The sequence below is a fragment of the Pinus tabuliformis genome, chromosome 9, assembly GCF_031772625.1.
Source record: "Pinus tabuliformis cultivar Carrire ecotype Pingquan chromosome 9, CPIR1, whole genome shotgun sequence".
Classification (NCBI taxonomy): Eukaryota; Viridiplantae; Streptophyta; class Pinopsida; order Pinales; family Pinaceae; genus Pinus; species Pinus tabuliformis.
In genome coordinates, this window is record NC_142307.1 from 699,992,043 (window position 1) to 700,019,843 (window position 27,801).

Genomic DNA, 27,801 nt, shown 5'->3' on the forward strand with positions numbered 1-27,801 from the left:
TCTATCATGATAGAACACCTGTCCTATTACCCACAAAAAGTGGATACCCTTAGGATAAATTTTCTCCTATTCATCTTCTTCTAACCTTGTAGCCGATGTGATGTTCCACTTTATTTATTCTACATGAACAGTCATATATTTCCTCACCCATTTGTCAAGAACATGTGTTAGAAGGTAGGAAATCCAATCCAAAACAATGTTATTCATTGTGCAATCGGGTGCTTATGGTTGTTTTTCATTTGGGAATTTGGCATGGATTATTGGGTGACGTGGAAGAAGGAAGGGTTTTGACCGTGATTTTTTTCCCTCACCTTAAATGGGAGGTTAATATTCAATCCTAGTCCAATGGGACCTCCCCTATTGGCCCATGGCTTTAAGAAAGGCACTACTTGGGAAACCCTTGTTTTGGTAGTGTGGTCCCATTTTCCCATTCCATATTTATCACTCCCCTCCACACATTTCGATCTCTATTCACCATATCCCCTCTCTGGGTCCACAAGGTGTTGGCACACCCCCCCGTCAACATATCTAGTTCGAACCTGGAATATGGCCAAGAGGTCGATGAAACTAAAAGAAAGATAAAAGTATATCATGGCCACAAGCAAGAAACAAAAGAAAGAAAACTATAGAAATGAAAATGATGGTCAGGACATTAATAATAGCAAGTGGGAAAAACGCAAGCATGAGATCCACCCTTTATCATTATGTCCATCACCCAATTCCTAGGCCAGTGTTTCCCTATTACATCACTAAAAAGGAACCCATGTCCCAACCTCTGGTGGGAAATGAACTACCACACATTTAAGGGGGTAACAACTGCTATACATTATACACAACATGCTCTCATTTCCTAGAACTTCGAGCAGTAATACAAAGAAAAATCAAGAAAATGCAAAAGGAAATAAGAGGGGTGGAAAAAAAAAGTATGGGATCTCCTCATCATTGTTACCCCTTTGACCATGGCATATGGCTCTAAGACTCATTTCCCCCATTATGTTTCATTATTGTTCAAATGCCACCTATTGATTGAAGGACGTACCTGGGACCTATCTTTCCCCGTAGGGGTTGGAAACACATAATAGGATTGTTTATTAGCCACTCCTACCTAGGGAGGTAATACTATTATGTGACCAAAGCCCCAAATTTGGAAGGGAAACCTCAGATGAAGTGTCGATTTTCCCTTGACTAACAAGCTTGGTTCACTTAGATGCACTAATGATTATTATACCTAATGTAGAATATGCAACACTAGACATTGTGTGTGATTGGCAGGTGGTTTTCATCATGGGTTTGGAAACTTAAATGGGGCCCAAGTCCACTAGAGGAGCATTATGACCAATTATGACACCCTACAGGTGAAGCGTTGAGAGCCATGGGACTCCTACTACTTGTAGAGCATCATTCCACTCCATGGGCACTATAGCACCCCTAGCAGTCTGCACTTTTCCCCACATTATTCATGAGATGATGCACTTGGAATAGAATGCCCAAACCAGCTTAGAAGTGTACACATGGCTTGGCAGTTGATCCGAGGCCCAAATGAGGTTTGTCTCATCCCTTTAGACATGGGAGGGATAGCACCATCTTTAAATCCCTCAGCATTGGAGTAGAATCACGCTATTCCATCACCAGGAGACCCATGAGACCATTTTTGTACCCCAAACACAAAATTGGGGTCCACAAGATGATTTGCATGGAGATTTAGGGGTTTACCCCTAGATCATGATTTATGGAGCCCTTTACACTCACTTCGGCACTGGAGGATCCCAACGCATGCCCTCGAAGGGCATACGCATGCATTACATCAACATTTTGACCTCTTTTCTGGGTTAATTATTATGTTTTACATTGGCTATGAGGTTTTCTTGTAACCTCACCTAGTATTAGCCCAATATTTTATAACTTGAGGGTTTTTAGGCTAAAATTAAAGATCATAGAACATGTATAAATTGGAGAGATATCATTTCATTTTCTCATCATCATCACTTGGAGAAATTAGATCTCTAAAAGAATTCACACTTGTTTCCTTCTTGGCTATTGGAGTATCTTGGATGTGTGGAAGCTATTTTGGATTGCTTTTGGAGCTATTTCTTTGATGAATGGATGGATATGCTACATGTTACCATGTAATTTCCTATTGTTGAATATTTTAATTTTGGAATTGTCCAATGTATGGAAATGTTGCTTCGAGATTATATGCTAATTTATGCCCTAATTTATTGAAAATTAATTTTAAATGCTATATAGTTGAGAATTTCATATGTTACTCATTGCATAACATGTAATGAATGTTCCTAGTGGAGTAATTCTTATAACTCTCCATCAAACTCCATTTATCATTGAATGGGTAAATGCTAGAATTTTGATACCTAGGTCATCAAATTTTGGCCTCCTTAGCAACAAATTAGGCTTATATAGAGCATCCTTGACTCAATACGCCCAAAGGACAAGGCACTAGTCCAAGTCTTTGGTGATCAACCTTAAACCTTTTCCATAATTTTCTCTCTTCAAATTCGGTCCTTTTAAGGCTAAGGCGAAAATTTAGGGCTTAGGGTGAAATTTTAGGGAGGAGGATTTTTGGTGATTTGAGAGCCTAAACATCAAGAGGTAGGTCTAGACTACATGACCTATTGATTTGGTGGGAATCCACTCAAATCTCATCCATACAATATCTTGCCCTGGGTGTTGCTCTAAGAGGGAAACCCTAGTTTCTTCTCCCTCAACTTGAAAACTTTCTTGAGGGTTTCATGAACCCACCATGAACCTTGGATTAACTAAATATAATTGTAAGAAACACTTTCCCTTGGGCTTAACCTCATGAATACCTATTACCATTGAAAACCTCAAAACGGTAGGTCTTGTGCCTTCCTTTATAGCGATTTTCTTAGAGAGTGATTTGCTTCTTTGAAGCTTTGTGCCTATATTGTGCTTCTTTTTGAATGAGCCTTAGTGAGATCATTTTTCACTTTAACCATAACATATTAATTTCAAATTATATCATCATTATTGGGACTCCTCACATTGTTGAAATTCTGTAAAGAGTAGGGGGGCTTGGTTGTGGTGACAATGGGTCATTTCCCCATTGTTAGCACCTAGTCTAGTATTTTGTCTTGTAGGGTTTCCCTCTCTAAGGCCTTCTAGATTGTGTGGTAACAATACCTACTATGCAATATTCATGACCATAAGTGTATATCCACACATGTCAACATCCAAGTAATAAGCACTCACAAAATTCTATTGATATCCAAGCAATTTGTAACTCAAGCTCTGGATGGTGACCATTCAAGGAGAATACAACAAAGAAACTTGGTTTACACAACCAAACCAAGCTAGTCACTCTTAACGTTTTCTAGGGACTCAAAAATAACAATTTACATCTATGAAACTAAAGGAACAAAACCTTGTATCATTTCTTCCTATCAAACTTTGAAATTGCTACAAAATAAGGAAGACATCAACAATAACCTGTCAAAATTTCACATCCCTAAGGTCATCATCACAAGACAATTTTTGTTGGCACCAAACCAAGGGTTATTTATGACACCTCAAAAAGATAATCAAATTTCCAACATGACCAACACAAGTGGATCAAATTGACTAAAAATATAAGATAAAATATGCATGCATCTCAACTCATCGATTATGAAATACCAAGCTCATGGTAAAAGTAACAATAACCCACCAATAACCTATAAATGATCATCATGAAACCACGGACATTAGAATTCCTCTCATAACATCAAAACATTTGGAAATTGAAGCAACAACCTCACCAAGGTAACTCCCCCCTCATTAAGAGAGTCCTAAAGTAAGAGTATTTTCAAGGTGAACTCTCTCGCCCTGAGAATATCTAATAATCTTGTCGCATGTACTCGTCACTGCTCCCATCAACTAAAACTTGAAATCAATCATTAGTTCCATCATCATGGGTTTTGAACCTCTCTCTCTTCCACACCTTTCTTGAATTTCAAACATTCCAAGACAAGAGTACATATATGAAGAATATTATCTAAAAGAAAGATCCAATCTCCAAGATCAATACAAAGTATAAATGTGCAAGATCACCAATAATTTTTTATCACATTATCACATCCATGATCAATCCCTCCACAAATTTACAAGATGTACAACTAATATTGTCCCAAGGGAAAACCTCGGAAGGTCCCTCCAAAGGTAACCACTAAAAATAAGCTAGGTTTCCATTCCCGTAAAACTTCGACACAACTCAAACAAAAAAAAGAAACAAATAATCATTGATCTATCTTAGGATAAATCATCCCATCTCAAGCTCCAAAAATCAGCAAAAAATAAAATGGTTAAACATTCCAATGACAAGCCTCAATCCACTCCAAACATTAATATCCACTTGAACAAATCAACCACCCATTATAGGGCCTACTAAGAATCACACCCTCTAAAATATATATCACATACCAACCAATAATGATACATATTTTCCACTAATAATATGTTTACATTCATATCTACTATAAAAATTTAGCCACCTATCACAAGTCCCCTTGTGCATCACACCTACTCAAAAAGTAAATGCATTCCTTCAATAAATGAAGTAGAATACATTGGTATCCACTGGAATAAATCAACCATCTATCACAAGTTCTATTGAGCATTTCATTTATTAAAAATAAATCCATACCATCCATCAATGAAATAGAAAAGCCACCTATCACAAGAGAACACATTGACATCCACAAGAACAAATTAGCCACCTATCACAAGTCCCACTAGGAATCACATCAATTGGAAATAAATCCATTACAGTCAACAATTTAGTAGGTATACCACCTATCACATGTGCGAATAAACTGACATATGTTTGTACAAGTTACTAACAAGACAACCCCCATATGTAGTGCTCTACAATACAAGGATGCACAAATATCATACTAGGGCATATCCAACCCCGAATATGAAAATTTCCCAAGCATGAACATCATAGGGCTTAATGCACCTCCTCTGATATGGTTTGTCCTCCAGCAAGATGTTATTATAAGGCTTCTCTTCCATGGTGCTATCCAAGTGTCTTAATGCAATTCATTCCCACCCTATGTGTCATGTGTCCTCTCATGTTACCAATACTCCTCTCATATGTGCCAATGTAGTTACTATGATCCAATGCTTCTACTCAACATATGTTTAACTTTGTGTCCATAAACAACCTCCAAAAAATATGCCCTCAACCCAAACATCCTTAAGTCAAGTGCTCAAACTCTAATGTGTATATCTCATGGTCATAAGCTCCTAGAGATAAGTGCTTGGCACTCCTCCTCCTAAGTAGGAACCTCTCCTAACCAAGCACCCAACTCCCCCATAGTGTGACATACCCAATGAGTTAGTCATCATGTTAATAGGGGTAGCAACCTCCTAGATAAGGATGTCATGATATTAGTCTAACCTAGGTCAAGCATCCACCTAATCTAAACCATATTTCCATGAAGCATCACCAATTGACTAGCACTAGGTGAAATCATTTTTGGAGTAACCCCAAAAGTTAACACTCCATCTTTACAAGAAAAGTACAACTCCCTATGAACCCATGAGTTGTAACTTCAGTTCCTCCATAATGTTGAAAGAATAATCTTCATCATGTTGAAGGAATATCCCTCTTCATGATAGAACATCAAACTTATTAGGCAAAAGTCATACCCCATTAGAGAAGTTTTGAGGTCTAAAATCGACCTCCTAAGGAATATTATAAAATAATAGTGGAAATAATAAAATAAAATTAGATTACATCATCAAATTTTAGAGTGAAAAAAGGAAAGACTATTTTTTCAACTCATATTTTCAACTTATCTCCCTACGGTTTTACTCAAATTTCTAGTGGGAGCATTCATTGGATGCGGAATTTAATTCCTAATCCAATAAATTTTTTCACATATTTCTCATTTTTCGTGTGGTAGGGTCCATCAAAAGTATGCAACATGGGTACTCCCTATGTGAGGAATTAGATTTTGCATCTAATGAGTGTTCCCGCTCGAAATTTGAGTAAAACCGTAGGGAGATAAGTTGAAAAATGTAGTTTTTTATTTTTTTATCTTTTTACTTTTTTTACTCCAAAAATGGTGAGTCATCCCCCATGGTTGACATCATCATATTGAATCCTATTGGTTCTTATAAAGTTGATTTTGGTTGTGTATTTTTGTTTTGAGGCCCATTTTTTACCTCAAAATTTCTCTAATTCATAAGCACAAATCCACACACCTCAACATCCAAGCAACCGTTGTTCACAAAGGTCTATTGCTCTCCAATAAATAAACCAAGTAATTTACAACTCATCCTATGGATGGTGGTTCTCTTTCTTTCACCCTTAAGGCTTATTTGAAATATTAAACTACAATAGAAATATTCCAATTCCCTTCAACCTAAGTTCCCCTGATATCCCAAAAGAATAAATACCATGTAAGTGTACTTCAATAACACAATGCTACAACCCTTAGGGAAGAATTTTCAAGCAATACAATGGATTTGATTTCTCTTGTTACAAAAAATAATAACAATAGTAAGTATGTTCATTAATCTTCAAGATATATTTTAAGTCACCTAACCTGCATAATTGTATGTTATGTTAAATCAATGAACAAGTGCTAGAATTTGTTCAATCAAGAAGAAACATAAGTTGAAAACACACACACACACACATATATATGAAGTGAAAGTACATACCATAACATTATCACAAATTTGGTATGAGCCATGGTCTCTAATCGTATGAAACAATTGAAAACCCTAACCAATAACTTCTCCCACCTAAGAATCACTCCCAACCAAAGTTGGCCTCTACACCAAATATCATCAATATGATAATATCAACATCAACAAGTCCACCTTGGCAGATACACTAAGCTTGTATCACACAAACTCTCTGAACTAGTGATTTTGTCTTCTTTGGGTTTACAAACCCTAACCATGTTGCATCATACACGAACATGAAAACGCATTTCTGTCTCTAGCATCCAAGTCTACATGTCCATCTTATGTTTGAATCCCAAAACTTAGATCTTCAACATTTACATCATCATAAGAACCAAGACTTATATGGATCATCAAGAATACAATAACTAAGTCTTCTTCCAAGCATATATCACACCAAGATCAATACGCATTGAGCTAGGATCTCCATGACATTTCCCTAGCCTTCATTCATCATCTAATAGCATGGGTACTAAAAAGCATGCAAGGAATTAGCTCCACACTCCATGTCTTCTCCTAGGGTACAAACCCTAGAACTACAACAAGAGCCAAAAGAACCAGCATTATATATAATGTTGTATCTATCTTTAGGGTTAATTTGCATAGCACAAGCCTTATCCTCTCACAAGAGTAAACACTCACATCACACAAAATAAATATCTCCAAGGAAAACCAAGACATTTCTCTCTTTTCTCGTATTTCTCTAAGGGTTTCTTCATAAAACCTAGCATATTTCTCCCTACAAGACTTCTCCAATATAATATAAATAATAGAGTACAATGATGATAAAAAGAATTACAAGAGTTCTCTCATCCCTTTCTATGTATAAAGGGTGAGATAAACTAACATTAAAAAAAGGAGATATCCATACAAGTAACCAACAAGAAAAACCCACATGCAATGCTCTATAGTACAAGAATGTACAAGCGTCATACTAGGATTTATCTAACCCCAAGATAAATTACCCTCTAAAAATGAATCTCCTAGAGCTCGATACCAATTCTCTGGGATGGTACACCCTCCAACAAGATATAAATATAAGGCTCCTCTTCCCTAGGGGTGTCCAAGTGTCCCCATACAAGATGTTCCTCCTCTAATTATGCTTGGCATGTCCTCTCATGTGCCCAATGCTCTTCACATGTGTTTCAATGTGGTCACTAATCTCAAATGTTCCCCCTCAACATATGTGTCTACGTCCACAACCAACCTCCATGAAGCATGCCCCTCAACCCAAGCATCTTCAATTCAATTTTCCAACCTCCAAGATGTATATCATGTGATCCCAAGCTCCTAATGCTAAGTTCCCTCCTCCAAGTCCCTGGCAATCCTCCTCCTTGGTAAAAACTTCCCAATCAAGCAACTGACTCACCCATTTGTGCATCCAATGGTTTAATAATCATGTTAGCACTTTAACCAATGTCAATAATCATGCTTGACCATGGTTTAATAATCATGCTAACATTAAATAGCTTAATGATCATGCTCACATTGTAACCAAGGTCAAGCATCCACCCAGACTAAACCATCCCTATTCCATAAAGTAGTAAGTGAAAATGGAGTAACCCCAAAAACTAACACATGTCACATGCATGATCTTTGCTCCAATAAACCGACGAAATTTATTTTAGAATTATTTAGCTCATGGAAAGCATTAGTTTCAAATATTTTTTAAGAGAAAATTTAGATATAAACCAGTAATTAGTAATTTGGAACTATGATTGAAAATTTGCATTTCTTCTATTAATTCCCAATCCATGTGTTAAAATGATAAAGGTTTCCCATGGAAGGAGGTTTCTGTAGTGGTAAGCGTAGAGGTGATTGAGATTATGTTAAACATGGAAACCTAGGTTCAAAACCACAGAGTGGGTGATGTTGAGGCCAGGTGGAAGTCCCGAGTGCTTTTGACAATGTAAATACAACTCTCATAGTGTACCTATTTTTTTATGTTTTGTTTGTCAAGTAGTCTAAGTTCATTAGATATTACATTAGGCTTGAATTGTGGCTTGAGAAACCGCGACCCAGGGGCATCTAAGCCATCAAAATCACCCAGGGATCGCACCTAACCTGGGCCACACCAACCCTTAACATGACTGGATTTTTTCCCACGGAGTTTCAAACTCGTGACCTTCATATCATGGAGTGACTTAAAAATACACCCCATCACCATCTATTCTACGCTCTTTGTGCCATAGTGTGACTAAGTGGAACACTATAAATTTTTATAGAAGCATTGTTTCCAAAAGAGAAATGACAAAGCTTGTAATGTTGCAATTGAAAATCATGATATAAGATTTTCCAACAACTTATGATTTTGTTTTATTAATATTCATAGTCTAAGCTATGACTTCATATTTCTTTTTTTCAATATTTTTTGTACGTATTTCAATTACCTTTCCATCTATTAGGACATGCTCAATTCATAAGATAAAATTATAGAATATAAATGTTCATTTTATACATAATATCTTGTGCAAATTTAAATAACATGATTCAGTTTTATGAAATTGGTTTTCTTTTCAAATGCAGGAACATCGTTATTTAATCAAACTCCTTCATGTGAAGGTTTCGTTCCAAGTAGCAGTCATGCGGGATTTGGAATTACTTTCCCCACATCTCAAGCAACTCTTAGTGATCATCCTTTTTGTTCCACAATGTCTAATTTTGGTACATCTAATCAACCTATTTTTGGGGTAACAAGTATGCCTTCCTTTGTATCTTCTCCAATACCTTCATTCACTTCAATTGGCACATCATCTGGGGCTTTCTCCAATCCTACCTTTAGTGCTTCAACTAGCAAAGGCTTTGAATTCGATAGAAATGCAGATAATGGTCAAGCATATCCTATATTTGGAGCAACCCTGAGTTCATCAGCAAGAAATCGAACATTTAGAAGTACTCCAACATCTCAACTTGGTGCTAATAACCAAGCCATTGGTAAGAAAATTTCTAACAAGCCCTTATATATGTTTAAATGGTAGAATATTACAAAACAATGATTGTTTCTTTGCATCAAGGTTATATGTTGTTTCGAACATGGATTTACATTCACCAATGAAGTTGTTAGAGTATTAAACCATCCAACAATGTTCCAATTATGGTTTACCCCACCTAAAAGCCATTTCAAAAAGACAAGATTAGGTGCAAGTCTCAATAAATTTTGGTGGAATATATACCCCTTAGACCTGAAACGTAAGATAAAACAAGTTCATGTTATGTAGTGCAAGCCTGACCTCAGGGCATGTTTTGAATAAACTCTCAAATTTAAAAATAAAACATAAATTGTTATTTCTTGAACTTGATATTTAAAATTATTTTCATCTAGCTCACATTGTTATTTTCACTATGTTGTCAAGCAGCCCAACCAACAACCCCAAGATTCGGTAACACTCTTTTTCATGATCCAATGCTCCAAAAGCAAGATGATGGAAGTAGATTCACACCTTACAAAGTGACAATTGAAGCAGATGGTGGAAAAAATCTTGGAAAAATTCATTCCATATCTGCCATTCCTACATACAAGCAAAAAAGTCACGAGGAACTAAGATGGGAGGACTATCAACTGGGAGATAAAGGTATGCAACCATGAGTTTATTCATCTCACATGTATAGTTATTTATATGGCACATGGACTTGAACATGACTAATTACTTTTTCTTAATAAGTTTTAACATTTCTTATTTGCAGGGCAATCAAATTCACTTAACACAAGCCAAACACCTTTTCAATTCTCAAACCTGAATTTTTCCATTCCAACAACATCTTCAATAACATGTGCTCCAAAAACACTAGACTATGGTAAATTTGGGTTTCATTCACCAATGGGTCCTTCAAGTAATAGAACAATTGAAGCACCATCCAAATCATTTTGTCCACCTTCATTAAATTTAGGATCAACTACTTGTTCATCTTTAACATCATTAAGCTCTCCTCTTTTCATTTCCTCACAATTCAAACCTTCTTCAACCTTAGCAACACTTGTATTAAGTGGGACATATGTACAAGAAAATCCATCAATAAAAACTCACTCATCGGGGCTTTTTCGATCCCCAGTGTCCTCACCTTCAGTTACATCAAGCTTCCCTTTGCTTGGATCCTCCCATGTTGCCTCATCTTCTTCAACCCTGGAAACTCCAACAATAGTTCCTACATTTATGTCAAGCAACTCAATTGAAACTAGTCTAATATCAGGACCTTTCACATTCCCAAAACCTATTTTAGACAAGGTAGTTGTTGTTTCTAATGTATCTACACCTGATTTTAAGACAAGCTTTCCAATGAATGCAAGCACCTTGTGTCTTGGCAACAATACTCCATCATTGATGTCAAAAAGAAAACCTGCTACCACTTCACAAATAATGGTATGTTGCTTCTATTTTGGTGTTATTAGTACTTCATTAATGCCTTTTTCTTGTTGTCGTATTATCCATTTAAATAAACTATTATTTGCAGTTTGAAAGTAGTTAATTTTGCAAGGTTCACATCATGTTAGACTTTTGTCAAGCATTAAGTACAATTTATTTAATATTCAAGTGAAAGTGCTACTCTAACCATTTGTGGATTTGATTGTAGCCTTCTATGTTTAGTGGCTTTCAACCATTAATTCCCAACCATAATTTTGGTAAATTTCCCTTTGACCAAGTTAATTCAGGTATGTAAAGATATTTATACAAAGATATATTTTAATTTTAGATTTATTAAATATAAATAGTCATGAAAACAAGTTTAGATGTAAATTTATTGATGTTTAAAAATTTTGAGATTAAGATGTAAATATTTAATTATTTTTAAATTATAGTAATTAAATTTTAAAAATAAAAATTTTGGTGGGATCGGTATCTTTTTTTATACGATTTATAAAATATTCTTATCATTTTGTGGATTGTTTTGTGTAGCCACTTCAATGGCTACAACAGGTTTTCATGGCACAAGCATGCATATTTCTAGTGAGAAAAATTATCAACACCAGTGAGTTAAATCCTATTTTGTTTGATTTTAAAGGCTAGTTGTGTATAAGCATTGTGTTTAAAATGCATCATATTAGTAGTCTATTAGCATCTAACTGCCCATAAATTTATTATTTCATGGTCTAGTGGTACACACAGTGAAATGGTTGCATCTCAAATACCTATAGAAAATCCATTTGGGACTCTTCCAACAACACCCACAATACTTATTGAACGAAGTCCAGGGAAGGTTCCCTCCATTCAATATGGCATTGCTAGTATGCCGGTAAGTTTGAGATTGTTGTAATGCCAAGTAAGTGGATTCATATGTTGTTAAATTTCTTTAGCAATTAAAATTTAGATGTGCGCTTATTATATTCTTTTTCTCATAGTATCAAAGAACATGGTTTTAACATGCCTAATGACTCAACGTTACTTACTTAACTCTCCTTCAAAATTCCTTTTATTTACCTTGAAAATTGTTTTCACTTCTATGCAAAGCAAATTTATTAAATATTTGACTACCATTTTAACCTCACATCATACTTTATGAAATGAAAGCTATGGGAATGCAATGAATACCAAGAGGGTTTAGTAAAAAATATTATTTGATGGATTTTATTGTTTTGAATATTTCACACATGGATTATGTGATAAGATTGTAAGAATATTTGTAATGATTTATTTGAATGTTGATGTTATAGTTAGTTAATTTTGATTGGATTATTACTCATTTCAAAGTCTCTTGATCGTAAAGTAAAGAATAAAGCAACCTACCTCCTACTCAAATGACTTGGAAAGACAAAGAGTCAACATAGACACACAAGGGTCAACAAAAACTTCGAAAAAAACTAAGAGATACAAATATATTTATGATATTTAAATTTTGACAAGAAATTATTAGACAATGTATCCATTCATCAGAAGTCCATCATTTGAACATGAGAATAGACATTATTTTACAACATCAATGATGAAATCTAGACATCATAGTTTAACACAGCAAATTAATGATTATACATAAAATCATATTTGTGATCTATATTAGATCGTTTGAAAATTTCAAAGTTACAAATTGAAATCACAAATATTTCTCTATACTAACATCATTGTGGCCAAATCCTTTCAAATCTATGCGAGACTATGTGGATTATCCATGAGGATGGGATTTATCTACATAATCAATTCAAACTTGCATGATGGAATTAGAACGATGATTTCTAGTCCCTTCCCTTGCTGGAAAATTGCCAACAAATAACAGTTTTCACGTGTAGGATGATTAGTGGGACAGAAACATAGGCATGTAGCTCTCTCGATGAGCTCTGAATCATTATCAAAGGCTTTAGGAAGTTGACCAACGTACCTTTACAACAATATGCCAAACAATTTTTAAAAGATGGTTTATTAAAACTAGGTTTGGACATTCATGGACCCCCCACCAAATGGTATTATGAATAGCCATTTATGGAGTAACAAAATAAGGATTTCAAATGTGTTTAATGGTCAATCACCTTAACTATAAGTGGAATGTTCAATATTACAAATCAAGGTAGCTCCAAAGGTTTCCTAATATTTTGAAGACTCGTTATTTTTTTAATACTTAATTAATTGGAGGTCATTTTTCATGACAATTTAGCAGTAAAGGATTAATTGCATCACAATAGGATAAGAACTAATTGTTGTGTGGTTTGTCACAAGACTAAATTGGTTAAGCATGTCTTTAGGATTGTGAAGTGGCCAACAAGTCTTGGACTTGGGTTGTGATGGGCTATCACTGAGTTTAATGTTCTCTAAGTTTCTCCTCTACATTACAAAGTTGTGTGTTCAAAGAGAAAAGGATGAATGGGAAGTAAGGGTATTATGTGAGATGTGATCTTCTTAACAAGCATTTATTTCTTATGAAACCAATGCTTTCGGTGGTTTTTTTTTCATGAGATGAACACAACATTCCATTTAGAATAACCTTTTGTGTGTCAATCAGATTCAACAATCCATTTATTAGTCAAGTTTGCTACTTTTATGAAATATGTAGATCGTGTTGGAATTATCGATGTAACATGTGAAAGTGGCCACAATCCATCCATATGTATCCTTAGTAATTGCAATCATGGTTTTTCTTCTTTATAATCAAATTTAATATATATGCTTAATAACCCTCTTAGATTGTGTTGCTCTTCTAGGGTTCCTCATGTATTTCTAAGGATTTTTATCCTCTTTAGAAAATTGATGCTTCCTTCTAAGGTTTTTTTTCTCATCTGTTCAAAATCCAACACTATCTTCTTTTTCATTCTTTGCAATAATATTTATATAGGGTTATGCTTTTGGCTAAGTCCTATGCTACCACAAAGACAAAAAAATGTGATGAAATTTTCTTGGACGGTACTAGCTTCTTCTTTAGTCTCTATAAAGAATTCCCTAAGAACTTTAAGAAGCCTTCTTCTATGTTGAACCTAATGACTTCATAATAGCTCTTTCCCCTATCCAATAGGGCTACTTACATATTGGCAATATAGAATAACTCTATATGCAATGGTTGTAGAGTTGTATCTTCGAGTCTTTCTTTCCTTGCCTTTAATGTATTGAAGTGCTTGCAGGAGGAACAATTTGCATTAGGGATCTTCTAGATAACAATGTTGACAAAATTTATAATACACATCTAATTATACACTCTAAACATGGATTTGAACTATTGTGCCAAACCCTTGAGCAATTTTGTATTTCAAGTTTTTTGGATCAAGTACATGAAAAAATATTGCAATATATTGTCTATATGACACTTACGATATAAATACAATCTTTGATGCAGACCTTATTCATGATTTTCTTTGATTGTTTCCTTTACTTCTTATTGAAAATTCTTCTTATGGTGCACATATGACGGTGCACTATTCATGGCCTTACTAGTTTTGAGATGTGTTGATAGCAACTCTACATTATTTGGAAGCATTTCTCATGTTCCAAGGGTTACTTGTTTTGTAGTGGATGCACTCTACATATTGTGATGTTATATCTTAGGGATCAGTTCATAATATCTATTTATATGTGGAAGCTATGTGCTTGCTTACCCTTTTTGATGAAGCTTCTACTCATAGGTTGAAAAGATCTCTTACAGTACCTCCAAATTCTTCCAAGAATGAATCTTGGTCTTTTACAATGGATGTGTTCTTTCCATGTTATGATGTTGGTCTTTATTAGATGTACCAATTTTTTACCCTTCAACCTCAAGGATATCTTGAGCCACTCTTTATACCTTCTTATTGAGGATTTTTCTTATGGTGCACATACTATGCATATTGGGCCTCACTGGTTTTGAGATGTGTTGATATCAACTACACCATATTTGGAAGCATTTTTCATGTTCCAAGAGTTGGTAGTTTTATAATGGATGCTTCCACTAATTGTGAGGATCTATCTCAAGATTTGGTTCATAGTTGCACTTGTGGGCCTGCAACCACCTATTCGTTTGAGGGAGCTATGTGCTTTCTTTAATGTAGATTCTACTCACAGGTCCACATGATTCACTACACAACTTATAGAATCTTACACAAATGAATCTCACTTTTTTACAATGTATCTCTACTTTCCACATTATAATGTTGGCCTTTATTAGAGTACTATTTTTTGCCACTTCAATGTCAAGGACAACTTGAGCCACTCTTTGTACCTTCAATTAATTAGCATGTTGCAATGTATTTTTTTTATGATGTTAGCTTACTCTAGATGCTTTGCATTTCATCACTTTCAAAAGCCCAACTCCCAACATTAACTTCACTACACTTTCTATTGACACCACCATCACTAAGTTGTGGAACAATGCTAGTACTTTCTATTGACACCATCATCACTAAGTTGTGGAACAATGTTGGTATAAACCATATGAACTTTAAGGGAGGTGGATCAGCATCTTACTCAACATTAAGGGGGGAAGTGAATCCTATGTTATAAATACTTTCATTCATATCCCCTTGTTTCATTCAATGGGTGAAGTAAATCCTTTGTAATGACTTCTCTTCATGGCCCCCTATTCAACGCAAGGGGGGATGTTGAAATTGTGTAATTTGTACATGTGGCCATGGTCCATACATATGTATTAGTAGTGTACCTGTAATAATGGTTAAGGCCATGCTTTGTTCTTTTAGTGTATTACTACGTGACTTCAAGATTGACCTAGTCAACTTTGATATGTAGGCTAAATAACCCTCTTGGAAAATGTTCCACTACTTATGTGGACCCATAACCCTCTTAGGAGGATGCCCTACTAACTTGAGTGGTATAAACACAACACTCAAGCTTCATTTTTAAAACATCCTTTTGATTATTAAGCTAAGACTCTCTAATATAAGTGTTCGAAGGCTACATACACTACATCATTGATGTTCTCTTGTAGTTGACATATTTTCTCTTTTATGTGCATTTCTTCATCTCATGCATAGCACACTCATGCCTTGTGCATCTTTAACTCTAGCATAGTTTAGGATCATCCCTAACATACTTCTTTAATGTCGGGCTTTTCTCTTTCCACTACATTTAGGTATGTCTTATTCCCCCTTTCGCTTTGTGATCTCAATAGAATTCCTTCAAGTCAAATCCAAAGTAAATATGATATCCCTACTTGTTCATGTAGGCGAGGGATTCTTGTTTAAAAACTATTTGACTCCTACATATAATAATCTTGATTTACAATGTAATATATGTTGCATCCTCCACCATACGCACCAAAACCAAAAAAAAAAACACAATCATAAAAAATACATAATATCAAAATGGACCATGATAAACCATAGAACTATAAGCTATAGACTTTAGAGTCATGTATGAGAAGAAAAAGACAAAATTCCTACCTAGTGTTGTTAAATGGTGGGTTTAAAAAAATGTTGAATTTGATGTTCACAATTATTTCCACTTGACAAACCACTCTTTGTTTGAAATATTCACTTTCAATCTTGATTTTGGTGTGAAAATGCCTTGTTGGAGTGATTTAAAATTATTTGGAAGTCTTTTGTTGGACATTTGCAAGTTATAATGATGAAAACAAATCATATTGGTCTTGACAACATGCATTTTGTTTCTGACAAAATTTTGAGATTTTTTCTTTATGTCAATTTCTTAACTTAAACTTAAGTCAAAGTGAGTTGATTGATTCATTTTCTCATTAAGTATGACCTGCAAGTAACTCAAGTTATTGTTGATCCAAATTATTATGGATAAGACTTAAGAGTAATGATGAGGTCTACATAAGCTCAAGGTCTTAGATATCACTTCCATTTAACTTTCAACATATAAACTAATTTCCTATATTCATTTTTGAGTATTTATCTTCCTGGAATGTGATGCTCAGTTTTTCCCAAGTTAACTAATTGTATATTGACCATTCTTTAACATAATGTCAAAAGAAGGCTTATACCATTTTTAACCTCTAATGCAAATCTTTTAATAAACAAATAGGGCAATAGATTGTTTTTGAAATAAAATTGCTTGGAGATGGTTGAACATGATATGGTTTAAATTCCCAGTACGATAATACGTGATAGAATCAATGTCAATGTTTTGTTTATCTCATAGAAGTTTAAATGTAGGATATTGGACACTCTCCTCCCTCTATGTATCTTGTGTCCAACATATCAAACACACTTTCATTGTTCTGGGATTATACACTTTTAGGACACATCTTACACATGCCTAACATTGAGCTAAGTGTGTTTTGGCTTGTCGAACACCCGAGACGAAAAAAATGTTCAAAAAGTTAAAATATATGTGTGTGTGTCTGTCCCTAAGTGTCAATAAATGTGTCCCTAAGTGATTATGATGGCTATATCTATATGTTAAAGTATTTTAAATATTTATGTTTATTTTTTATTTTTGTAATATTACATGTGATGGAATACACATTGGGTTGTGACTTTAAAATTAGATTATTATTTTTATTTAATATATTAAAATGGAGGCATTTACAATTTGATATATAAATAGTTTAATTGTTCTACTTTTTGGACTTATTTTAATAGTTAAGATTATTTTCATTTAATTTTTTATTCTATTTGAATTGGATTTGTTGTCAATATTTTTTTAGTGAACATTTCACTCATCATCAAAATGTCAAATAATTAAAATCTTCTTCACAAACTAGCTATTTTTTAAAAGGAGATATTAACATGTTAGTACACTTTTTCTAGACAAATACAAACAAGAGACACCCCGTGAGATTTGAGAAACTAAGAGGCCTTACATTGTTGTTGCAAACAAAATTCTAAAATATAACCTTGCATAATATGTGTATAACTATCTATATAAAAACAACCTTACTAGCAAGATTCTCCAAATACAATTTTAGTGATATGTCTTAGAGAAAAAGAATACCAAAAATTTACTAATCACTTACCTAGTATTTATTGAATTAGTTTAACTTTTTGAACATCTAACAACCATCTAAAACTAAAGCTTGATAACAATGGCATGACCTTAGTAAACTCACATCAGTGTTGGAGGTCAAAGGTTTAGCAAAAGGCATACATTATAAGCAAAAAATACTCATCAAAACATAATGATGATAGATAAAGAATAATAGGTAAGGCAATTTAAAAATACACAAAATAAGATACATATAACGAATGAATTAGCAAAATAAATTGGTTTAAAAAGCTAATTCAGTGTAGTTGAAATAGTTGGGACAAATGTTGATATACTCCTCACACTCACATCAAGTTATAATTAAGTTTTAGTTTCTACAATTTTGTATTTGTATCTTATAACAAACTTCATACTTCTATGTTTTGATAGGTTATTGATAAAACTCTTCAGTTAAGGAAGATATCTTCATTAACTCCAAGACATATTTCTCAAAGATCGAGGAATCACATGCGATCTCGAACATACAATTTTAAATCAGATAGTCCCAAGGTAAGGGATAAATTGTTTTCCATTTGAACATTTATTTTTAGTGTGTTTAGCTATCATTATTTGGTCTATCATGTAAATTTTTCTTACTTTTCAATTATAAAATGTGGTAGACAAATGCTTAAAGCTTCTAATTTGAAGTGATCAATTTGTTTTCAAAGTTATTTTTATTTCAAATTTTATAGATAGAAAAAACTTAAATTAAAAATGAATTCAATATGTTAAATTATTTATTAAGGATGTATTATTAATAAAAAATTATAAATTATAAATTTAAATCCAATTAAATTTTTCAAAATTACAACCTAATTTTTCATTTAAATATTTTAGAAAAAACATAACTATACTAATTTTTCAGCTAGGAAAAAACATAACTATACTAATTTTTCAACTGAATATTTTAGAAGAAACATGATTGAAAAAACTTAATACACATACCAAATTTGAAATTAGAATCAACCGATTCTTTTCCTATAATACACAATGAAAAACTAACCCGAAAAAAGGCTATATTAGTTTTCGCAGTTCTATATTCCACTAATTTATTATCTTTATTGGTGGGTTGCAGGTATCATTTTACAATGGGTCTGAAGAAGCACTTTGTAATTCTGATGCAAATGCAATATTCATTCCAAGGGAGAATCCAAGGGCTCTATTTATTCAACAGTCAGACCAATCTCCCTCTACTAACAATGTAACGAACCAGCATCGCCGGTCAAAAATAATGGTAAGTTGAGTTTCGAGGAATATTGATGTTTCCTGACTTTAAAATATGTCATTCCCAATCGAGAATATTTTGGGATATCTTTAAATATGGCACTGACTCAAAACAATTACATTATGTAAATAGACACAAAAATTTAAAACTCACAAGGAGCTTGTTGAGCGTATGTGATTGCCAGTTACGACTATATTAAATATGAGGTAGTAATCTTAACTAGAATTCAAAATCATATGAAGAACGTTTTCGTGTTTCTGTTAGCTTTTGTGAGCGTGACATTTGTTGCACTTGTTCTTGTAATTTTGATATATCATGTAGCATTTCTTCCTCTTCTTCATGAGTCATGCTAGAGCTTTCAGGTTCCTTACTAGGTGTTTGCATTTTCTTTCCTCGGGGCATCAGTTACCGATAATAAAGTTTTACTATGCCCTTTGAATTCCGTTAAACCAAGCTTACACAAAAATTAAAAAAAAAACTACACACCTTTTTTCACTTTATAGAAGCCTGATATTGAATCTGATGTATCTCTGTAATTTCGGATCCTCCAATTCTGATATTGCTACCTGTAGTAGCCTTCTGTGTCCTCTTTCCAATGCCACAAATCTGAGCCAAATTGGATTCTCCAAGGAAGAGTTATGTGAAATCTCCCACAGTGACTTGCTTTTAGACTGGTTCAGTAGAGCGAACTTGTACGACGTGCCACGAGTCACTGTTTCAACCTTTGAATCTGAAACACACACACAAGAAACTACAGTCTGTCCTCTTTCTGTACCTTTTTACGAAATTTCAATCCGATCCTCAGAGAGAGAGTTATGACGATTTTCCCCAAGTCACCTGTTTTGAATGTAATTCAGGAGTCTGCAAAAAGACCAACTTCCTCAGATCATATCTCCGACAATATCGCGAGAAAAGCTCTGAAATTCGGACCCAAGGTTCAGCGCCAATTCTTCTCAAATGGGTTTTTTTTGCGACTTCTGAAACGTCACAGAAAAACAGTTATAGCGAAAATGCCACGATGACCTGTTCAGAGCAGCGAAACCCTAGAATCCAAAGCTCTGATACCAAATGTTATGAAACCAGCTCACAAAAAGATAGAAAAGAGAGATCCACGCCTTAGAATTCAGCCTCTTCGAGGGGGCAACCTCCTTTACATTACATAAATGAACAATTCTTGGATGATACAAATGAAAATACCTCCTTTCTATATATAGGAGTCTAAGTGGTCCCAATACAATCAAAGCCTACATAACAATAATATTGTAGGGCACAACAATAACAATAGTGAGCTTCTATGTGGCACAATAGTAACAATATGGGCACTACATGGGTACATCAATATAAATAAGGGGTATAACTACAATAGTAATGGGGGAATCACTAGTATTATAGGGACCCAACACTATGAAAGCACAGCACTTTTCACATCAAAATACTTCCACTTCTTTCCAACTCCCACATTAGGCAAGTCCAAAGTGAAGCCTAATGCATCTCTAAATTTTTTAGCCCGTACCTGTAATGTACTTATTTTCAGAGCTGGGACCTACTGCCAAACAGGTTATCTTTGAATGTTACAGTAATTAAATTTATAGCTGCAACAGAAGTAAAACGTGTTTCCAATGTCCATTGTCCAATGCGTTCACATGTAGCCTAACAAACAAGGGACCAAGGGTTGGAAGAACATATCTGAAACTGTCTCCTTTGATAATGTGCTGTCCAAGAGTAAGATTTGTTTCGCAACCAACTTTGCCTTATTCATTTAATCTAGCTCCAAAATGATCTTGCCTTCCTTTCCTTGCCATGACATGTAAGAGTCATATTAATAATCCCACATCCACTATGTTCTTTTCCTTCTCTATTTTATACTCTTTAAATAAGAGGTCATAACCATAGAAGAGTTATGCTAATACATGTGAACTAATTGAAGGTTATCCCCTTGGAGTAATATTGGAGGTTGCCCCCTTATAACATCTTCTTTTACTTCGTTACTTCTTGTTCCTTGATGGTTCAACTTCATTACTAGTTGATGGTTCAATTCTTTGATTGATGGTTCAGGCTTCATTACTTCCTGTTCCTTTGATCATTTCAATAAGTTAACTTCATTGATAGTTCAATAACTTAATACTTATTGTTCGTTGACAGTTTACTATTAACAACTTATTTCTTCACACGTTGTTAATTTCTTGATACTAAATGTTAATGGCATATTTATATTCATATCTTTCCAGGATTTCCCCAAATAAAATGACAAAACAGTTCAAGGGTGAATTATGTTCCATCCTCCAATGTAATTCCAAAATGACAAAACAGAATGTAATTCCAAAATGACAAAACAGTTCAAGGGTGAACTATGTTTCATACTCCAATGTAATTTCAAAATGACAAAACAGTTCAAGGGTGAACTATGTTTCATACTCCAATGTAATTCCAAAATGAAAAAACAGTTCAAGTGTGAAAGGAAATGACAACAGTTTGTCAAGGCTGAACTATGTTTCATCCTTCAATGTAATTCCATGAAAGATTTGCATGTTAAGGTAAAGGCACATAAACTAGCAACAATACGAAAGTGTGGCAATTGATGGATGAATTTGCATGGGTTTTCCACAGTCTACTTCATGGGCTGCCACCAAAGAGGGGACAACAACACATCATTGCCCTGGTACAAGGGGTCCAAACGATTCAGTGTTCCCCATACACGTACCTGAAGATTTTAAGGACAATATAGAAAAATAGTGCACCAATAGTTGGATATGGACCATATAGTACCTAGTAAAAGTCCTTTGAATCCCCTAATATTCTTAGTAAGAATGAAGGATGGCTCTTCCGTATGTGCATTGACTATAGCAAATTAAACAAGAGGACCATTAAAAATAGATTCTCATTTCACATATAGATGACCTACTCATCAAATTGCGTGGGGCGTAAGTATTTACAACAACTGATATCAGATATATCACTCGTAAGTGAGAGGGAATGTGACCTATTCAAGGCGGCATTTAGAACTCATTGTGGCCCCTATGTGATGCTATTTGCGCTAACCAATGTACCAGCCTGATGCCAAAATAAGATGAGCTGGATATTCTTTGACAATAATCTTCATTTATTGCAAAAGTATTGAAGAGCGTTTGCATCATTTGAAAATTGTTTTATAACTCCTATGAATTAACTCTTTATTTGCAAAGTAATCAAAGTGCGAGTTTTCAAAGAATGCACTTTATACTTGGAAGTTGGGTCACATTATAGGTAAGGATGGAATCAGTTTATCTACCTAAGTTTCAAGCCAATATTAATTGGCCCACTCCATAGAATGTGACACAATTGAAAGGGTTTAATAGACTATGCAACTTACATAGAAAATTTATTATGGGATTTGGAGGCCTTATGGCACCCCTCGCTGATCTTACAAAGGAGGACAATTTCAAATGGACAAGAGTTGCACAGAATGCTTTTCAAGATATGAAGAAGGTATTGACCTCCAGCCCCATATTCACACTCCCAAAATCCTCACAACCTTTTTCTGGCTGAATGTGATGCATTTGGCACCGTCCTAGGAGTTGTCCACATGCAAAATCAGCAGCCAATTGAATCAGAAGTTTACTGATAAGGATAAGCTGCTATCAATCTATGATAAGGATAAGAAAGTTCAAACAATATTTCTTGGGGCAGCGCTTCATTATAAACTTCCAAAGTTTCAAGTATTCCTTGTCACAAAAAAATTGAGCAAGCAGAAAACTAAGTGGGTGAGAATTACAAGCTTTTGACTTTGAAATTCTGGACATGAAGGAGGCAAGCAATGCAATCGTAAACTCTTTATCCCACCTTCTACAGTGGAACGATGGTGGAAATTACAGATATTGTCTAAATATACCCAAGATGAGAGGGTTGCTGCTATGACACAAGCCCCTGAAAGGCCACAAACAGAGGACAGCTGGTATTTTGTCATATGATCTGGTACTGGTCTTTTATAAGAATCATCTTTTCTTGTGCAGCTGTATCCAACTCAGTTAAAATGAGGGTTTTCATACAATATCATTCCTCGCCTACTAATAGTCATGTTGGCATGTTTAAATTCTTCAGGAAAGGGATTAAGGAGAAGTGACAAAAACGGTTACCTCATGTGAAACCTGTTAAAGGAATAAAACAGAAACTATTCAGAGTCCAGGACATTCACATCCCTTGCCTGTTCCCAGTGAAAAGTGGAAATCCATCAGCCTAGACTTCATCACAGGGTTGCTGCTAGTGGGAGGAAAGAATAGCAGTTTTGTGGTGAATGATCAATTGACTAAGTATGGTCATTTTATTCCAATGGAAAGCATTGTCAAAGCTTCAAGGGTTACCAAATTGATTATGCAACATATCTATAGGTTGCACGGGCTTGCAAAGAATAATACCAATGATTGTGACCCAGAACATTATCAACCTTAGGTAGGAGCTGTTTAGAATTGGTGGTACCACCCTAACGCTAAGCATAGCTGCCATTCTCAAACATATAGACAAACAAAGTTCATGAACAAATATTTATACTGATGCAAGACAGCACGCTTCTTGACCAAAATGGTTGCACTTGGCAAACAATTGGTACAATACCGTACCATACATCCATTGGAATGATGCCATTTAAGGCCCTTTATAGTTATGACCATTTAAGGCTTTAGTCTTCTCTTATCTTATTCCCTGGTCAAGGGCCTGCTAACAGATTACAGGAATGCTGATTGGAAGCCCTTCATTGTCACACCCCCGGTAGATGAATTGTAGAGGAAAGGGCTCTAGGGAGTTAACTAACTTCCGTTAGTATGCAATTTTGGTCGGATCGTCCTTGTACATTCTTCCTCGAGCACATCTTGTGCATTGTTGAAGATATGCAACCCAAGCCACCTCCCAAAAAGGAAATGCAAGATAAATCTCTGAGTGCTGAAAATGAAGACGAGAATGGACATAGAAAACAGCATTTTCTGTCCCGTCCCATTTCTAGTGTGTTTTTTTCCAGAAACAGTGCCTACCGTCCCGTTTCTGGTAACAGATAACTATGGTCCTTAAAGATTCTAGCAAGGGTGGGGCAAATTGCATATGCTCTTGAATTGCTAGCAGGGTCACAAATGCACCTTTTATGTCTCATGCTTGAAGAAAGTGGGAAGGAAAAAAGTTAAAATTTCAAATATCACACCTCCTCCTAGAGAGAGCACAACAATTGATGATACCCTTAGGTAAATCATTTTTATTAAAAATAAATGGATCACTTGAATGATATAATATGAACGAGAGTTGGGTAACCATACACAACTAAATGTTGGGAACATTCCCCAATAGGATTTTTGAGCCTACATATCCAAGGTTGGTCATAGGAAAAAGTGAAGACTACACTCCTATTTTGAACATCCCCTCTAAATTTAAACAAGGGACCATAAAGAGAAGACATTACAGACATCCCTCTTAACAACGAATATTTGATAGCATTGACCATATAGTGAAGTGTTGGTGGTGGTAGAAGCCTCAGTTCACTGAGCATATCATCAACCATGGTGAGAAGGACCTATGCTGGAGGCAGCTTCTAATGATGTTCCTACCTCTACTCCAAGAAAATCAGCAATGTTCCAAAGTGTGGATATAGCCCACTTGGGCATAGGCCTTAACCTAGTCAGAGGAAGAGGAATTGGATCAAATGCATGGATCAAAAAGTCTTCCTCATCACCATTGAACTACTCAACTACTAGTGGAGTGCTAGAATGAACATTCAACCTAGGAGAAGTGATTTCTACATGATTGGTGCCAAAAATCATCACCATTTGTCTATCTAGTCACTATAGGAAGAGTGATTGAGGAAATACTCATAGGGATAATAAGGGTAGGACCTGTTACCGCTCAAACTAGCAAGGGACCTAAAGGGAAAATGCTAGGCCAAGGGCAACAAATGGAGTCTTAACCCATTGTCACCTTAGCTAAGGCTCCCTTCTATTTATGGACTTTCACCGATGAGAGGAGCCCTGGTATGTGTGGGGTCACTAATGAAGGATAATTCAATGGATATGAGTGACCCGAATATCCCTTTCCCAAAAGTTGAAGGATAAAGATTGCTTGCTTTGTAAGCAAGGTACTAGGTAATCTAGGGAAAGGAAGAGAAGATTTGAGGGTTAGGTTTATGGGATAAAACTTCTGAAGGAGTTTCCCAATCCCTAAAATCCTTGTTAGAATTGGTATCCCGGATGGTTGAAGAATGGTCACACGTGGGCCAAGTGGACACAATCTAGGATATGAGGAAGGAATGTAGCAACCAATGATATTCTTACCCTAGACAAGGTGGGGAGAGGATCAAAGAAAATATAATTGCTCAAAGATGTTGGTTTGACCCTAGGAAGTGCTAGCCTTGGGGATGGCAAGGCAAGTTTTGGTCCCAAAGCTAGGGCTTGGCTTTTCTCCCAACTCTACCGTCGGAATGTCTTCTAATTTGGAAGAGGGCTAGAGGAAAAGCCATCGCAGGAGACCCTAGGAGATCAATTTTTTTAGTGGCTAACTTGTCGGGAAATTGATGACTTAGGCACCCCAATGTGGCTACACTTGAGAGAAGGTGAAAGAATAAGAATTTTGGTGACCACCCTTGGTAGATCAGTGCCTTAATCCTTGGGAGAATGGAGTCTATGTTGATTATGTTTAAAATTTCTTTGTTCCCAATCAAAGAGGCCTCAAAATTACTTCACAAACCCTCTAGGTCAAGTGAAAGCAATCTTGCAGCTTTTATATTTCAAATGCACAAGAGGAATGGCTTATCAAGGTCAAATTTTACCCCTAGGAGATTTCACTCACACTACATGGCCCATACATCGAGAGAACGTTATAATAGAGACAATTTCACAATATTAAGCAATAATTGCATGCAACAATTAGCCCTAAAACAACGAAAATCTAAATCCAGCATATATAACAAAAAGTAACAAGAATAACATCAAAATTATGTACTTACATGCAGTAGAGTATATCCAACCATTCACAGATGACAATAGAAAAGCTCCAAGAGAAGAGACCAACAACCATACATCAAAATTCATAAAAGATCTAATTCATCCTTCAAAAAAAGTGTGAAATTCTCTAAAGAAGAGAGAGATCCAAACAAAGAGATGATGAGAAATGATCTCACCTCACTTGTATTTATACACATCTTAGGAGTTCGAATTAACCTCCTTGGCCTACATAAGCCCCAAAAATAAAATAATGTGCTAATAATACAACTTTTGGTGACAAGCCCACCAAACTAGTTCATAAATGAAAAAGTAAGCCTTTTAAGAGGTCAAATAATAAGCTATGCATGTCGTAGAGCCCTCCAAGAGGCCTAATGAGGTCCATGGGTGCCATAATGAAGAGAAGGACCCTCAAAAGCAATGGGCAAGGAGGTGGCCCCTTGTAATAATCTGTGGTGCTCCAAATGACATCTGGGGGCACATAAGTGTCCTCATGGGTCTCCAAACAAATCGAAGATGCCTATAGGTTGCCCTCAAGGGCTAGGATAATGGTGTAGGTGATGCCACATCATCATGGAAGTCCTGGATCATCTACTAGTGTATGGTGTAGCTCTGGGGTCAGCGCGGCATGATGGATCAAAAGCATCCTCCTCGTCCAATAAGTGAACCACGAGCAAACTCTGAATGGTTGTAGGGATCCATGGAGTGCAATCTACTGTTGTGGAGGCCCATGGCTCTCAATGCTCACCCTACATGTGCCAATGTAGCCCTCTAGAGGATTAGGACCCCATATAGGGAGACCAAATCCCAAATGGAAACCATTTGCAATCTTGCATAAGATCCAATGCGTCCCCTACTCTTCCAGTACAACAAGTCATTAAAGAAATCGAGTAAATGAGCTTACTTAATCATGGACCACAGGTGGGGACTTCATAATGACCTGCCCTTCCATAATGGGCTTCGGGATGTGCCAATGTCTCCTAAACACCAAATGGGTTAACCAAGCACCCTATTAGGTGGTTTCTACTTCTAATGGGGCAATATTCAAGGTACATCCTTCAAAAGGTGGTGGCATGTGACAGATATGGTGAATGAATTAGGGGATGAAAAGGGGTAGCCTTGGGTCACATGTTGGGTGCAAGGGAAGCCCACACTTGAGTTTATAATGTATAGGGGGGAGCAATCATGGTATATAAGGTGCCTGACCTTGATTTTTCCACCCTTCTTTTATGCCTTTTTCCATTTTGTGATTTTCTTTCATTAACTGCTCGAGGCTCAAGGGGTCAGAACATGATGTGTAAGATATAGCAATGGAATCCCCTTTTTAAGATGGGGCGGTTCATCGCCCACCAGGGGTTGGGACAATCATGGGTTCCTATATGATGAAGAAGGCTCATAGAACCTGTAGGAACTAGGGTGATTGCCAAGATAATGGAGTAGATCTCATGTATTGGCTTTTGCCCACATACTAAAATATTTTTGTTCCGGCCATCTTTTGCATTTTGTGGTACTTTTCCTGTTGAATGTGGCCATATATGCTTTTAACTTTATTTTCAGCTGCATCAACCTCCAGGCTTCATTC

At 35.6% G+C, this 27,801-nt stretch overlaps 1 protein-coding gene across 3 annotated transcripts in view; it reads left to right on the forward strand.

Annotated features, from left to right (window-relative positions):
- LOC149150585 (nuclear pore complex protein NUP98A-like) overlaps window positions 1-27,801 on the forward strand; it is a 60,791-nt gene that overhangs the window by 19,199 nt on the left and 13,791 nt on the right. For 2 of the 3 annotated variants that reach the window (XM_089440448.1, XM_089440447.1), the window contains exons 3-10: window positions 9,241-9,648; window positions 10,071-10,286; window positions 10,399-11,072; window positions 11,284-11,362; window positions 11,607-11,679; window positions 11,805-11,943; window positions 18,435-18,554; window positions 19,120-19,278. In XM_089440448.1, the coding sequence (XP_089296574.1) occupies window positions 9,241-9,648; window positions 10,071-10,286; window positions 10,399-11,072; window positions 11,284-11,362; window positions 11,607-11,679; window positions 11,805-11,943; window positions 18,435-18,554; window positions 19,120-19,278 (1,868 nt within the window). The remainder of the gene's footprint in view (window positions 1-9,240; window positions 9,649-10,070; window positions 10,287-10,398; window positions 11,073-11,283; window positions 11,363-11,606; window positions 11,680-11,804; window positions 11,944-18,434; window positions 18,555-19,119; window positions 19,279-27,801) is intronic. The other variant, XM_089440449.1, reaches the window with a different exon arrangement.